Source organism: Pempheris klunzingeri, chromosome 21, assembly GCF_042242105.1.
Source record: "Pempheris klunzingeri isolate RE-2024b chromosome 21, fPemKlu1.hap1, whole genome shotgun sequence".
NCBI classification, from domain to species: domain Eukaryota; kingdom Metazoa; phylum Chordata; class Actinopteri; order Acropomatiformes; family Pempheridae; genus Pempheris; species Pempheris klunzingeri.
The window spans coordinates 6,005,403-6,019,304 of record NC_092032.1 but is presented as its reverse complement, the minus strand read 5'-3'; the positions used below and the strand labels follow the sequence as shown (position 1 = coordinate 6,019,304).

At 42.7% G+C, this 13,902-nt stretch overlaps 1 protein-coding gene across 1 annotated transcript in view; it reads right to left on the bottom strand.

Moving 5' to 3' along the window:
- Positions 1 to 13,902, bottom strand: part of adarb2 (adenosine deaminase RNA specific B2 (inactive)) — a 160,135-nt gene that overhangs the window by 56,489 nt on the left and 89,744 nt on the right. Inside the window, exons 2-3 of the mRNA XM_070853099.1 lie at positions 4,119 to 4,205; positions 2,266 to 3,218 (exon numbers count right to left, since the gene is read on the bottom strand). Of these exons, the coding sequence (XP_070709200.1) occupies positions 2,266 to 3,218; positions 4,119 to 4,205 (1,040 nt within the window). The remainder of the gene's footprint in view (positions 1 to 2,265; positions 3,219 to 4,118; positions 4,206 to 13,902) is intronic.

Sequence of the window (13,902 nt, the reverse complement as noted above, 5' to 3'; positions counted from 1 at the left end):
ATTACTTCTTAAATAATTATTAAAATTAAACCATCGGAGGTGTTTTGTGGGGTCACATTTAAGAAGATAAGAAGACCTGTGGAACTAAAATGAACAAACTAGTTGCGTAGAATTGTAGCGGTAAAAATGACCTTTTCATTATGTTCAAAGAAGGTTAAAAGTACTCTGCTTAGTTTGCATTTGTTACAGTGGCTTTCATGAAGCCTCTGCTGAAATTTGGAAGTTTTCTAAAACCATAAATTAAACTCTTTTTAGGATCTTTTCAGCTCCTTTAACCTGAGTTACAGAACACTGAGGCAACACGGTGAGGAAGTGGAACTAGACATTTTCTTTAGAGGTGGAACCTCCAAATAAAGCGAAAGAGGGGCTTTTCTTTTCTAAAATCATAGAATAGCATTAATGCACGTGAAAGTACAAATAAACCAATACAAAATATTAAATATTTGTCAAAGAGCAGTGTCACATGAACAAAATAAAAATGTCATATAATTAATTATTCAAAGGTCAAGAAAGGGGTTTATGCACGATACTGTGTAAGACTAGCTTCTCAACAAAGCTTTATCCTGCAACAGGTACAGCCAGAGGGACTTCTGGGAAAAGAGAACAGGCCGAGGTGGCACACATAACTTGGCATACCACCATAACGTTTGCATTACCCCCAGGCTACAGCTGGCAACCACCCCCACATTACGTGTCACTTCTGCTGTGTAGTCAACCACTGCCCGTGCAATCAGTGTTTGGCAAGAAGACTGACTCGTGTTAACAGAGAGCCTGTGTGAGCTGGAGGCTTCTGCATTAACATTACTGAATGTAAGAGACATGTAACACATTATACCCACAAACACATGCCTGCTCACGTGTTTATTCACACATGCATGCATAGATACATATTACATGTGCGCTTTTGTCCTTTACCAATGAGAATAAAATGCCTCTCGCGCCTGCCAGACACCACGGCTGACTTTCAAGAAATTCCACAAGCGAGTGCTTTCTGGAACTAAACGGGTGCGGCAAATCCTCTTAAAATCCTTTTAGACACCGTGTCAGCAGGGAGAAAAAGAAAAAGTTTCTCTCAGGCAAACATGTGCAGGTTTGTTGGGTTGATGTTGTGCTCTGGGGAAGGACACTTTCACCAGTTTATTTCTTCAAGGTTGGAAAAGAATGCTAATACGACACATACCCTACAGGATCCGCGCAAGCACAATATGGTGGCGCGTGTGTCGACAGAAAGCTTCAAGGAAAGACTTTCGGGAACGTCAGGGACGTTTTGTATGTATGCGGCTTAATTTTTCGATTCAGAGACCTGAAGAATGTTGTGCTTTGTGTTGTATTAGGACAGAAGAGGGAAGTTTTAACTTCAGATGCCAGTGACTTGGACAGTTATAGATAACCGTCCCTAGCATGTCCCTAGTGTCCCTGGTTGAATGTAAGGTTTTTCTCTACAAAAACAATGGTAAACAACTAAAATCAGTGTGACTATCTACTCAGGCGAGTTTTACTTTAGATGAAATTCTTCAGCTGAAATGAAGTTTTAAATGGCTGTCAACAAGTGCCAGCCGATCCAGCTACTATGTCTTTAGGCTCTCCAATTTCCTCAAGTTTCTCAAAAACTAGTTTCCTCACTCTGATTGCCATTTACATATTTGGGTAAATGAGCATGGGATTGGGCTCGGTGGTTTGTTTGTCGATTTGCTCTTTGCTTTTCTATCTCCTTTGGGCAACAGATTGAATTAATGTTTGTAGACACTATGATGCCACACATGAGGAAACAGGAGATCTTGCAAAATTACAAAACTCTCCCAATTACAGCTATACAAACACATAAGACTGGAAAAAAACCTCATTTGGATTGTGATGCAGATTTTTCTTGTGTCAGAGGCACAAGGACAATAATTAGCTTCATTTACATGCTTTTCTATTTAAATAGACCAACAAGCAGATATTGTTTACTCAAGACCCAGGCTTTGCAGAACACACACAAATGCACCCAAACACATGCACACAAATTTGTGATCTGTATTTTTACTACGTTCACTTTTGACACAAGGTAAATGCCAGCTTGCTTACACATAGCTTTATCAGCACTGCCATTTCCCCGCTCTTTTTTTAGCTCCTATCTCCTTTCCTCCTTAATTACTTGTTGGAGGGTGTTTGGCTTTTCACTGCACGCCTGCTGTCTTGGTCATTACAGGCCCCTGTAGGAAGTGGAGTAGCTGCCAAAGAAGCTTAGCAGAAGACAGGCGCTGGGGATGTGTCTCTACTCACCTGGGGTAAATGAGGACAGCTCTTCCTGCTGGCTTTGAGGCCTGTCCTCCCCTCGGGGGCTGTCCTGATGTTGAAGAGGGCCTGAAGAGCACACTGGGCCGCCTGGTTCTTGGCTTGCTTCTTGCTGCGACCACAGCCCTCAAATATTCGCCCATCCACACGTACCGCCATCACAAAGCTACGTAGCCGTCGGCCTTCAGCCCGCTCCGAAAGGCAGGCGTAGCGCAGGCCCGGCCGGAGCTCGTTGAGCAAAGCAATGGGGCTCTTAGGGGCCTCTGGTTCTGGTACAATCCCCCCCAGCCTCTGCTGAGCCTGCACCATCAGGTCCAAAGTATGGCGAAGCAACCGTCCATGTCTCAGTAACTCACTCGATATTAGCTCGCTCTCTGCTGCTGAGTCGCAGAGCGAGAGGCCATCAGCGCACGGCGAAGACTCAAATTCCTTAAATAGGGTGTCGGGGAAGTCCGCCTGATCTGAGGTGAAGTCAGCTGAAGGGTTTGAGATGTTTCCCATTGCCAGGTGCGCCTGAGGAGCGTTGGGAAACTGGATGAAGGACTTGAGGGCCAGCTCGGCAGCCTTCATCTTAGCTTTTTTCTTTGTGGGGCCTGTTCCCTCAAAGGTCAGCCCGTTCACCTCCACTGCGATGGAGAAGACGGGAGCGTGGACCGGGCCTGTCTGAGACACCATGCGGTACTGCAGGCCCGGCCGGAGCTCATTGAGCTGCACCAAAGCATTCTTTGGTGACTCCGACCAGGACAGTTTTTTATAGATCAGGCGGAGTTGACACAAATGTCCGTTGTTGTCTTCCTCCAGCGGCCGTTTCCTCTTCAGGCCAGAGCTGCCACTTCTTGCAGAGTCAGAGCAGAAAAGGGACTGGCACTCTGCAGATCCTATAGAGCGATCCTCTAAGTTACCAATATTACGGTTTTCCTTTACCTCTGCACTGCTGGTACCTGAAACAAAAACAGAAACAATAGAAACAAGTTAATTCAAAATGATTAAAAAATACAAGAGAAAGAAAAAACGTGGCATTTATCCTGACTGAGTAAAATGAAAAATCTCCCAAGGCAAATTGAGCCACTTGATACACAATGAAATGGTAATGAACAAATCTCCGATCATCTCCCTGAGCCGAGCCCACTTCATACCGCAGGGCTCTATCTTATTTAAGTGTTTTAAAATTCCAAATACAAATCCCCTAAAAATGGCCATGTTATCTGCCAAATCATTCTGTAATCTGCCTCCAAATTGGTTCAGAATCTGTCCCGCAAGTGGGAAACATCGGCCCCTGTGGCCAACACAGAGCATCAATCCTATGTGTAATGGGGGTTGGGATCACATTGAGTGGCAGACATTCCAAGAAAGGATGAAATGTCTGTAGCCCGCTTTATTTCACACTTGTATCCTCGGTGAGAGCAAAGTCTGAACAGCTGTGATACGCTCTTCAAACCTAGTTATGGGGAAGTGGTGGCGTATTGCATTTCTGATGGGAAATGAGCAAAAATAGGTTGTTCAGATCTTGCCACAAGAATGTTAATGGTGGAGTGGGAGGCTGGGATCAAGTGCTGACATTCACTGGTGGGCTGAGGCAGATTGTAGCTCTAGATGATAGTGTATGCAGACGTGCCTGTACCTTTCTAATGACTTATTTGTTACAAACACTCAAATTAAATATTCAATAGCTCACTTTACGAAGATAATACAGATTTTACCACACAAGCTGACACCCGTGCGTAATCAAATAGCCCATTTCCCAAATAATTAATTATGTGGGTCATTTCCATATTAGGCCTGCCACTGAGGGAGTTAGCGCAGCGTGCTGACAGCGAGAAAGAAAAGAGGCAGCAGCTTACTTAAACTGTCCTCGTCCTCTGTGCTGCTGGTCCCAGGGCTTATGTACTTGAAAGGAGCGATCAATGCTGACAGCATACTGACTTTCTCTGGAGGAGAGACAAGAGACACGCAGAGTCAACAAGAGGGCAGCGGCGGAGATGTTTTGATAGTTCTATCGATTAAAGCTGCGGATCAGCGTTGGCCCAACATGGGCACGGAGACGAAGCATAAGTGAGCAGGAGTATGCACATATGGCTTTGCCTCCGTCACCCCTGCATCGACCACAATGCATACATGCCCACAAAGGGAAGTAAACACAAACCTATACACACACACACACACACACACACGTTCACATATATGGAAGATTTAAAATGGGCAATCAAGGACATTAAGTTAGGCAGCTGAGGAGAGAAAAAAACAACTACTACAATGAGCTGTGCAAGTAACTGTGCCGAAACAAACTAATAAAATCAGAAAACCTAAAAAAAAACCTCACAGTAAGTTGATGATGACGATGACACGGCGAACAGAATGCTATTTTTGCGTAGTTCAGTCTTAGCTATGCATTTTTATCTTATTCTGGCATCATATTTAAACTCAGAGTTCACTGAAATGATGCTGTTATGATTTCATGGCCAAATGAGTGTTTCTCCCCTGTGGAGAAGGCAGGCTGTCTTCACGGGACTCGTCTGACAGGTCTGGACCACTTGTAAATTTCGTGCATACAAGTGAGTGAATACCAAGGATTCTCTGCAAACATTTGTATGTGCTTTATGAGGCCCGCTGTTATTTTACAGGACAGTTAAAGATAATCATTTCATTTTTACTTAGCTGATGTACATCGTGTATGTTTTCCGTCATGACAGTAAACGGATACATGAAAGGCAAATATAAATAAGACAGTGTGCATTGTATTTCGCTTGTGTGTTTTTTATTGGATTTCATTTAAGCATGCTGTCATACACACACACACACAAATAGACACAACATCTCTGGTGATAAACTTCCTTTCTTTATCAGTGCTAACTTGTTGACAGTGGCTTTCTCCTGTTCTTCCCTGGGGCCGGCTGCTGTCCAGGTGTGCGTGTTGTTTACAGTATGAAGCCCTATTAGGGCCATCGCTTGGTCTGGTGCACTCCATGCAGCGCTGAGCAGAATTGACAGACCAGTCTGGCTCCTTAATTACACCCCCTCTCTCTTCCCAACAACAGCTAATGATCAATAAAAGAGAAAGGTAAAGGACAGGCAACAAGAGGGAGGAACTGGAGGTGGACAGAAGTAGGGGAGGTGATGAAGTAGGAAAAAACAAGAGGAAGAAAATGAAGTAGAATGAGTTTATGTAGGTGTGTTCAAGGTTGGAAATTGAGCCTGACCGCAGGCTCACCCTGCCTCCATCCACCGTAGTCCCGGAGCAGCATTCAGGCCTGTATCAGCAACAGTTTCAGGGGGCTAAATGCAGCATAAACGGGGCGTCACATTACAGTGCAATAAACATGTTTTGATAAGAGCGCAAGGTTGTGAATGAGCTCGGCCTCCGGTGCTCTCTCTCCTCACCGCTCAACAGCACTAGAGGGGCTCAATGAGTCACTCTGACACACATGGATACACTCTACACACTGAGGCTGGAGCTGTGCTACTCCTCGTGGGCCAACATCACAATACAAGCATTTGTATTCTGACCTAATTACAGACTTAAGCCCAACACAAGCAGCAATTTGGTCCTAAATGACTCCCTCGGCCTACAGGGTCATTATGCAGACCATTTCCAAATCAGTTTATATTGTTTTTAAAGCCTTGAAGCCCATTTACAGTAAAAAAACATGGCTGTCTGGTGTGGTTACAATAGTGGCAAAAATTAGGGGTGTTTAAGGTGCAACTGGCCGGTACAACATATAGCTCATTCTTGTGTTTGTACATAAAACGTATTGAGTTCCTTTGTAGCGTACAAGACAAATGCTCACATCAAGCATGAAATTAACACACAGCAGCCTAAAGGTTCACACTGTGGCCTCAAATGCCACTAAGGTATATTTGATAAGTCTGTTTTGCCGAGGGACCCAAACCACCCTCTCAACAGCCTCTGCCAAGGCAAAGGGCCCACCGGGCAATGAGATACCAGAGCCGGTGTAAACAGATGAACACAGTATGTGTAACGTGTCATGAGCTTTAAAACCAGAGGCTGTTACAGCATAAGCAAATGTATTCTCCTCAGAGAATAAGCCGATGCTGTTCACACTCAGATCTACAGGTCTACAGCACACAAGCAGCGGTGAGCAGTTTGATATTATTGAGCTCCTTCACTGTTGTCTCATGATAGATCCAAGAAGAGCGAGCAGAAGCAACAGAAACCCTGCTCGTCCAGGTCACAGCTACAGAAGCAATTTTATCTGGTTCCCTCCCAACACAATAAGTAGCAGGCTTTCACACCTGGGGTTAGCATGCTAAAATAAGCTAGTTCCCATTACACAAAAGTGCAGTTGAGGTTGATAGAAATGTCATTAGTTCTGCAGATATTTGGTCATAATGCAATTAACTCATCACTCAGGTCTTTAGGATAGTGTCCTCCTGTTATTGGCAGGAGCTTAAGAAATGTATGGACACAATATTGAAGGTAAAACTTCCACTTACATTTGAAGTACTGTACTTGGGGATATTCAATGTGTGGATATAAATACATGTTTAGAATAATGCTGATTGCAAGTAGATAAAAGCGATCGGCAGAACATGGTTGAAGACAGCGGTACCTACGGTTGAGGACTGGGATGGATGTTGCGCATGATATGTGTATGATGGAAAGGGTGAAGCACTTTACCAAACCAGAACGAGACAAATTGGACTGAGTATATAAAGCCAATGAGGTCAGACTTTATTTGAGTGTGCAAATTGAAAAACCGCTTGGTTCTTAGCAACAGATTTTGAAATGTTCCTTTATTAGCTACACTGGTAACAAGCGACAGAAGCCAAAAGACCCTGTAATTTATTATTAAATAGATATTTAACGATATTATTTATTTATTTATCTTTCCCTTTTTCTTCTTTTCCTTTCCTTCTATTTATTTATTTGTATCCTTCTTTTCACCAATATGTATTCACAGACTTTGTGTATTTTGGATTTCGATATAATTTACCCAGACAGTACAGAAGACATAGCCTCTTTGGACCAGTTGTATGCTGCATATTATGTTTTGTTCAATAAAAAAGAAAATTTAAAAAAAGGATACATGAATGTCTGTACAAGTGTTGTGGTCACACTGACCTACTTTTTACTTTAGTCTGTACATTTCTACACTAGTAATTTTACTCAGAATATTCTAGTACTCTCCATCCCTATAAAGAGGGAACTGATTCTATGCACTATACTCAGTGCTGGCTGCTGTGTTGGACACGTCACTGGGCTACATAAAAGTCTGAATGGACCCTTTATTCTGTATTCAGAGGATTTTTATTTAGATGACCAAGTTCACAGTCAGAATAGAGCTTTTCTGTATAGAGCTCTTCAGGTGTGAATCATTTCAAAGCAACCCTCAAAAACAATTCTTCTCCCTTTCAATGGACCACAGTTCATTTCAAATGTCTCAGGAAGTAGCTATTGAGCAGAAAATATCATCATGTTTTCAATAACTCAGATGCTGAATCAACTGCGCAGTGGTAAGCAGCGCAGTTTAGAGGTCATCCTCCAAATGCCACCTCCGATCGTTTTTTGATAGCTTTATGAAGTGCTGGCAAAAACACACTTCAATCTGATTTATGAGCGAGCGGGGTATAACGTCAGAGGCAGTTTTTGTTAGTGGTTTACAGTATGTAGTGTGATTGATTTTCCCACAGGGCTGAAGCATATTTTTCAGCCTTGTAAATTAAAATACACTGCAGAGAGCTCATGCAGTCTGATTTTGTAGGACAATAATAAAGCCGGTTTGTTGTATTGTTAGCACAAAGGTCCATGGAAAGATTGCTCTGGTAGTAAATCCTAAAGTTTAAACATTCAAGACAGATGTGCACACCACCAGTCCTAAATGACACTAATTACCTGTTTCGAATGTGGAAGGAGGTTTCCTCCAGATACGGATGACCACATTCAAACCCAAGCGCATATTAATTTATGATTTATTCATTCATTCATATTTTAATCGTAAACATTATCCATCGTATATGTTTAATTGGTTGCTTGGCTGTAGAAAAATGTCCCTTTTTGAGATGTCTAGTTACTGTGACCTACAGTGCATGGACTGGGAGTCTCTTTAGGTTACATGGGAATTAATTAAATAACAATGTACCAGTTGAAAACGGTCTCTATTTTCCCTACAGTTAGTGCCGAATGACATAGTTCTTACCAGGACACTTCTAAATAAATCATTAGGACACTTAAGAAAATGCAAACCTGTAAATATGAAGTGTTCCAGAAAATAAGAATATAGAAGAAGATGCATTAAAAACAGTGAGTTCAATAAATCCTACACCTTAAACTGTTAATCTAAACCTTTATGAGGTAGGATGGTACGACACTGGAGGCCAAAACAAGTCTACCTGTCTCAGACTGCATGTGTGATACAGTCGTGCCTGTTATAAACACAGTCAGCAGTTAACAGAGCTGCTGGACTGCTGTTGAGGAAGTCCATATGTCCGCCAGCCTGTTGGACTTCCTAAAAAGCTCCCTTACATAGAAATCATGTGGCGTGTCATCACTTCTTTGTGGGTGTTACCCGGCGGTGATGAAGAGGTTCACCTGTCTGCAGCAAGGCTGGCTTTGTGTCGCCATATTTGTCACCTCCCATGAAATCAGGCTTTCGTTTTGGGGCATCGGTCGAATCTACAGTCTGCTCTGTTAACAGCTGAGAGGAGAAATCCTGCCTGGTGCAAAGTTCATCAAGTGTACCACCAATCACAGCCGATGACGTGGACATTGTTACCTTACATGCCCTTCACGGTATCTGTCATCCATCCCTTCTTATTCACCCGCCAGCCGAGTGGGTGAGACAATGCATGCCAATAGTCTCGTCTCCCTACGTCCATCCCCCACTGCACCAGGGCAGGCTGAGGGGAGACGGCGCTCATTTGTTTCCACCGCACAAAGGCATGGAGGCAGAGGAGAGCCAGGTTAGATAGGGAGAGCCTTGGCAGATGGCCATACACTCCTGATAGTGACAACACTGGTGATGGTGTCCATTCACAATGAGCTGCAGAAGAAGCTCTCTCTCTCTCTCTCTCTCTCTCTCTCTCTCTCCCTCTCCTCTCACTTCCTGTATCAGTTCTGAGGAGAGGGTAATGAGCCCAATCAGATTTCCCCATGGCTCAGCATAACGAATGGGTCAGATGAGCGACGGGAGACACTATTGAAACAGGCGCTGGGGGAAATCATTGACTCTCTCTGTCTCTCTCTCTGTCTCTCTCTCTCTCTCTCTCTCTCTCCATTTACCACCTGCCTTTCTCTCTCCTGTTTCTATCTTTCTCTCAATGTCTTCCTGCAAGCCCCAGATTGAAAGCCACTGAGCCAATAAATGAGAGGGTGCATTGTTTCTCCACAGCACTTAAAACCTAATTCCTGTCACTCCTTGCATCTGATGTCTGAGCACAAGTAAAAATAGACACAATAGAGTTAAGTGTCCTCTCCACCTTTTACCTGTATACATAAATCCTGGGCTTACATAAAAAGCCCATGCTATAGTCTTTAGCTTTGCCACGACATGACTGTCGACTGCCAAAGCCGCAGTACTGCGTTTCTATATGCGTCTCCTCTTGCTTTGTTTCTGTGTTTAAGTGTCATAATGATGACAGATGTAATTAACCAGGTTCAGGTTACGTTTTAAATCTCTACTTGCTACATTTCAGGACTTTGAAAGAACTAGGCAGTTGCATTTATGCACAGACTTTTTTTTATAAAGCCTGATCTGCTGTCTTTCTAAGGACTTTAATTTCCAGCACAAACTTTTTCTTATAACATGAAAAAGTTGTATGCTCATGAAACACTGACCACTAAATCACTGCACGAGGTCACATGACCCTCACTCACTATCACTCAAAACGGATCTCAAAATGATCGTCCTCACGCTTTAGCCAAACAGTTTTGTACGTCTTAGATCCACGTTGCTAGTAGAAGCGTGACGTGATGTCAGCAGTCAGTTACCATCCACACATGGTGAACCCTGGTGCGTGTAAATGAGCAAGGGATAGGCTGTATCTGAGACTGAACTGGCAGATCTGTGTAAACTAGATCTAGGCCTGATCAACAAGGGAAACCGCTTTCATCATTCATCAAAAAGATTTTCCTTTTCCCGATCTATTATTTCTCCCTTTATGAATTATATTGTAGCTGCGTTGTTGTATTTCAGCAATTACCACATTCTGCTCTAACGTCCATTCAGTCACATTGTGATGCTCATAGCTCATCATATGAGGTGAGATATACTGTATCCACCACTTTGCTCATTACTGAATAATGAAGTTATGAACAAAGAAATCACTAAAAGTGAGTAAAAGACATCAGTGAGAGAATGGTGGGTGGAGTTCTTACTGACTGCACTGTACAGGTAACAAGTATTGAGTTTAAACTTCATCTCCTGCATCACTCTAAAGTTTTAGCTTCACAGCTCAGCTCGAAAGGCCAATATGGGCTCCGACAACTAAACCATAAATAACACAAACACTGACTGGAGACCCATTTACACTGGATTTCAGTGCATATTCAAGTCAGGATGTGTGATTTCTCGGGTTCTCTGATGTTGTGTTCGATAGGTATAAACTGTTGCATAAAATCTATCAGCTTAGGAAGACCTGTTCACATCAACCATACGGTGATAATTACTAACAGGATAGGGATTTTTCTCTGGTGTCACACCAGGGTGACAGTTCCTCTGTGCCGAAATGATGTGTTTTAATCACTTATAGATTAAAGTTGTTACTGAAGAGCGAGACACACTGAAGCTATGTACGCAATGAAATAAGCAGAGTTATCCTTTAATGGAGGACGGAGGGAGTAAAACAGAGGTAGGGGGATATATTAGCACAGATTGATGGATATTTAGCGCCTGATTAGCGGCAGTGAGGACAAAGTAGCCAGGCCATCTGCTTTACATTTGCTCCCTGAATGCCAAGGACAGAGAGTCTTCATTGGAGATGCCGACCCTGCATGTTGTGTGTATTATTGTGAACACTGCAGACTGTGCACAGTGTAATATATGAGCATTGGACAGGGCGCACACATACACTTCATATACATATACATTACTGTGACATGAGGTATTTCTGTTGATGCCTGCAGGCAAATGTCTCACTCTGTTTAGTTGCAGTAATTACTTGCTATCATCAAGGGACTGAAGTTGGCAGGTATTGCTTTTCATTTAATCGTGTTAAAAGCGATGTGAGGCACCCTTTGAGACTGAGACTGATTAAACTTCACTGAAATTCACACATTGGTTTTTCTTTATAATCTCAAATTTATTTATCATTTGATTTGTTTGCAAATAAATAAAAAATAAAAAAAGATCTCATTTTACTTTCTGAAACAAGAATTGCAAGAGATAATACGACACAGAGAAGAATGATGAGGGAGGAAACATTAGAAAAATTAGCACGCAAATAATCATTATCGCACGGTATTCAAGACATTATTTTCAACTTTAAAGCTAAACGTTTTTTACTCCCTTGACAAGAGTTTTATTTGATACCCCTTTTAATACTCAACAAGTGAGCTCTAAGTGAGCAGATTCTGTCATCTTTTTGAACGGGCTGTTTTAAGTCTTTATGCTAAGCTAAACTAGCTGCGGGCCGTAACTCCATATTTAGCAGACAGACATGAGAGTGGAGCCGTCTTCTCATCTGCACTGACTCTCAGCGAGAAAGCAAACGAGGACATTTCCCAAAATGAAGGATGTCGGGTGTTAAATTTTGACGATTTACTAGCAAAGCTTTGACCCCTATGACTTGTTGCCGTGCAGCCACACTTACAGACGTAGCTTTGTGAACCTTGTGCTTCCACAATTAAGAAATCTAGACAACAATGTTTTTGTAAACTGGTCAGTCTCACAACACTTGTGTATGTGCATGGTAACAAAGTAGCTGTTTGGTACTGAACATCACGGGGCACCAAAAGGTGTACATGGTGTATTTAAGCACCAGTATATGAGCAGTATCTTGATTTAGAAACGCTTTCATTAACTTGATTACTCTCTGCATGCGGAAATAGTGCTACTCTCATTTCATTTTGGTACTTTCAACCTTTTTTCTAGCTCACACGGTTTTCCATTGTGCTGTATTGCTCGCTGTATTCTATTACTACAACACCACAGCTGGGCCCTGCTGTCCTACAATGTATAAATCTATCAAAGATCAGATTTAGTTGAGCCTTTTTGAATTCATAGGCAGTGCTGGCAGCAGTGGCTACTTTACTCTGACTGAGGTGGTATACACAGAATACAACAATGTACTCCACTGTGGGGCGTATAAGCAGAAGAACTCCAGTGGACATTGAATTGCTTCATCATATCGTGGCACAGGGGAAAATCTGATGCCATTTTCTCTCTCACTTTTTTTTTTTTTTTTTGCTATTCCATTTTGACAGCGAGACAGAGAGTACACTCTGACGCTCCTGAGAGGCGACTTGCCATGGTTGAGCGTCATTGAGGAACCTGCTCAGAGTGTGTGACGGCTGTGGATTGTCACAGGGGCCCAGCAGACGGTGCGATGGTACAGCGGGGCTTATGATCACACTGTGGCTCTGCCTCGTCGACCACACCGCTACCTAACACCGCTCACAAGTCCTCAAGCACTCACCTCTGAGAGTTGCACTTACTTTCAATGCAGAGTTAAGACTCGAAACTACTGTCATGGTAAAAGCTTTTTATTGTCATATCTCATGCCCGAACTGTACAAAAATATGGTTTATGATGTAGCAAAAAAATATAAATTTTTCACTGCATGTTTTTCTTTGGCACCCTGCACCTTGAATAGACAGTAAGTTGCCTTTGGAAGGCTTTGTGTTTAGCTGCAAAAGCTTTTAGCACTAAAATAGCAGCATCTGAACAATGTACCTTAGAGTGCTTTATGAAAAGAGTGAAGGCGAAGAAACACACGAGCAACATTCCATCCTAAAGCTGATCTTAGCCCAATTTGAAATGTCAGTGCGGCCTGGAGATGGGAATAGGAATAGAAATAAGCAAAATGAATCCCATATGCTGTTGCCACCCTTCCTCAGAATACCTTTTGGCAATTAAAAGCAAACAGCCGTGACTTTTTTTTTTTTTCTTTTTCAAAGTTCTACACAGATCACGATCGCTACCTGATAAGTAGCGGATTTAATGCGTACACGCTTCCCTCCTTAACAGAATATTAATGTAGGCTGTCATCCATGAGAATGACTCATTTACAAGCATGCAAAAGAAGCTGAGGACTCAAACCTGGATGAGGTTTGTCGCCTCGCTCGTTTGATAACAAGCACTCGAGTGTATTTACAAGGCAAAGCGAGTGAGATAAGTCTGCGGTGTAATGACACTAAGCAGGTCAGGAATGTCTCTGCCTCTCAGTGTGTTGTTGCTCATCTCCCTCCTGCGGTTATCCCTCTTTCTGTCAGACAGCTAGACTTCCTCGTGCAGCCCAACGCCGCACAGCGCTGTCATCTGCGCTGATGCAAAGCATGAATATCAAATGCTACCATTCTCTAGTTTGACTTGAGAAGACTTTTTTTTTTTTTAACTGTTCTCTCAACTTTCATCATATTTGTGTGCTTAAAGCTGCAATCCTGTCCTGCCAGTGCACTCAGAGTAGAAGAAGAAACATTGTGTTGCCTATTGCCTGTCTTGGCAGTAAGTG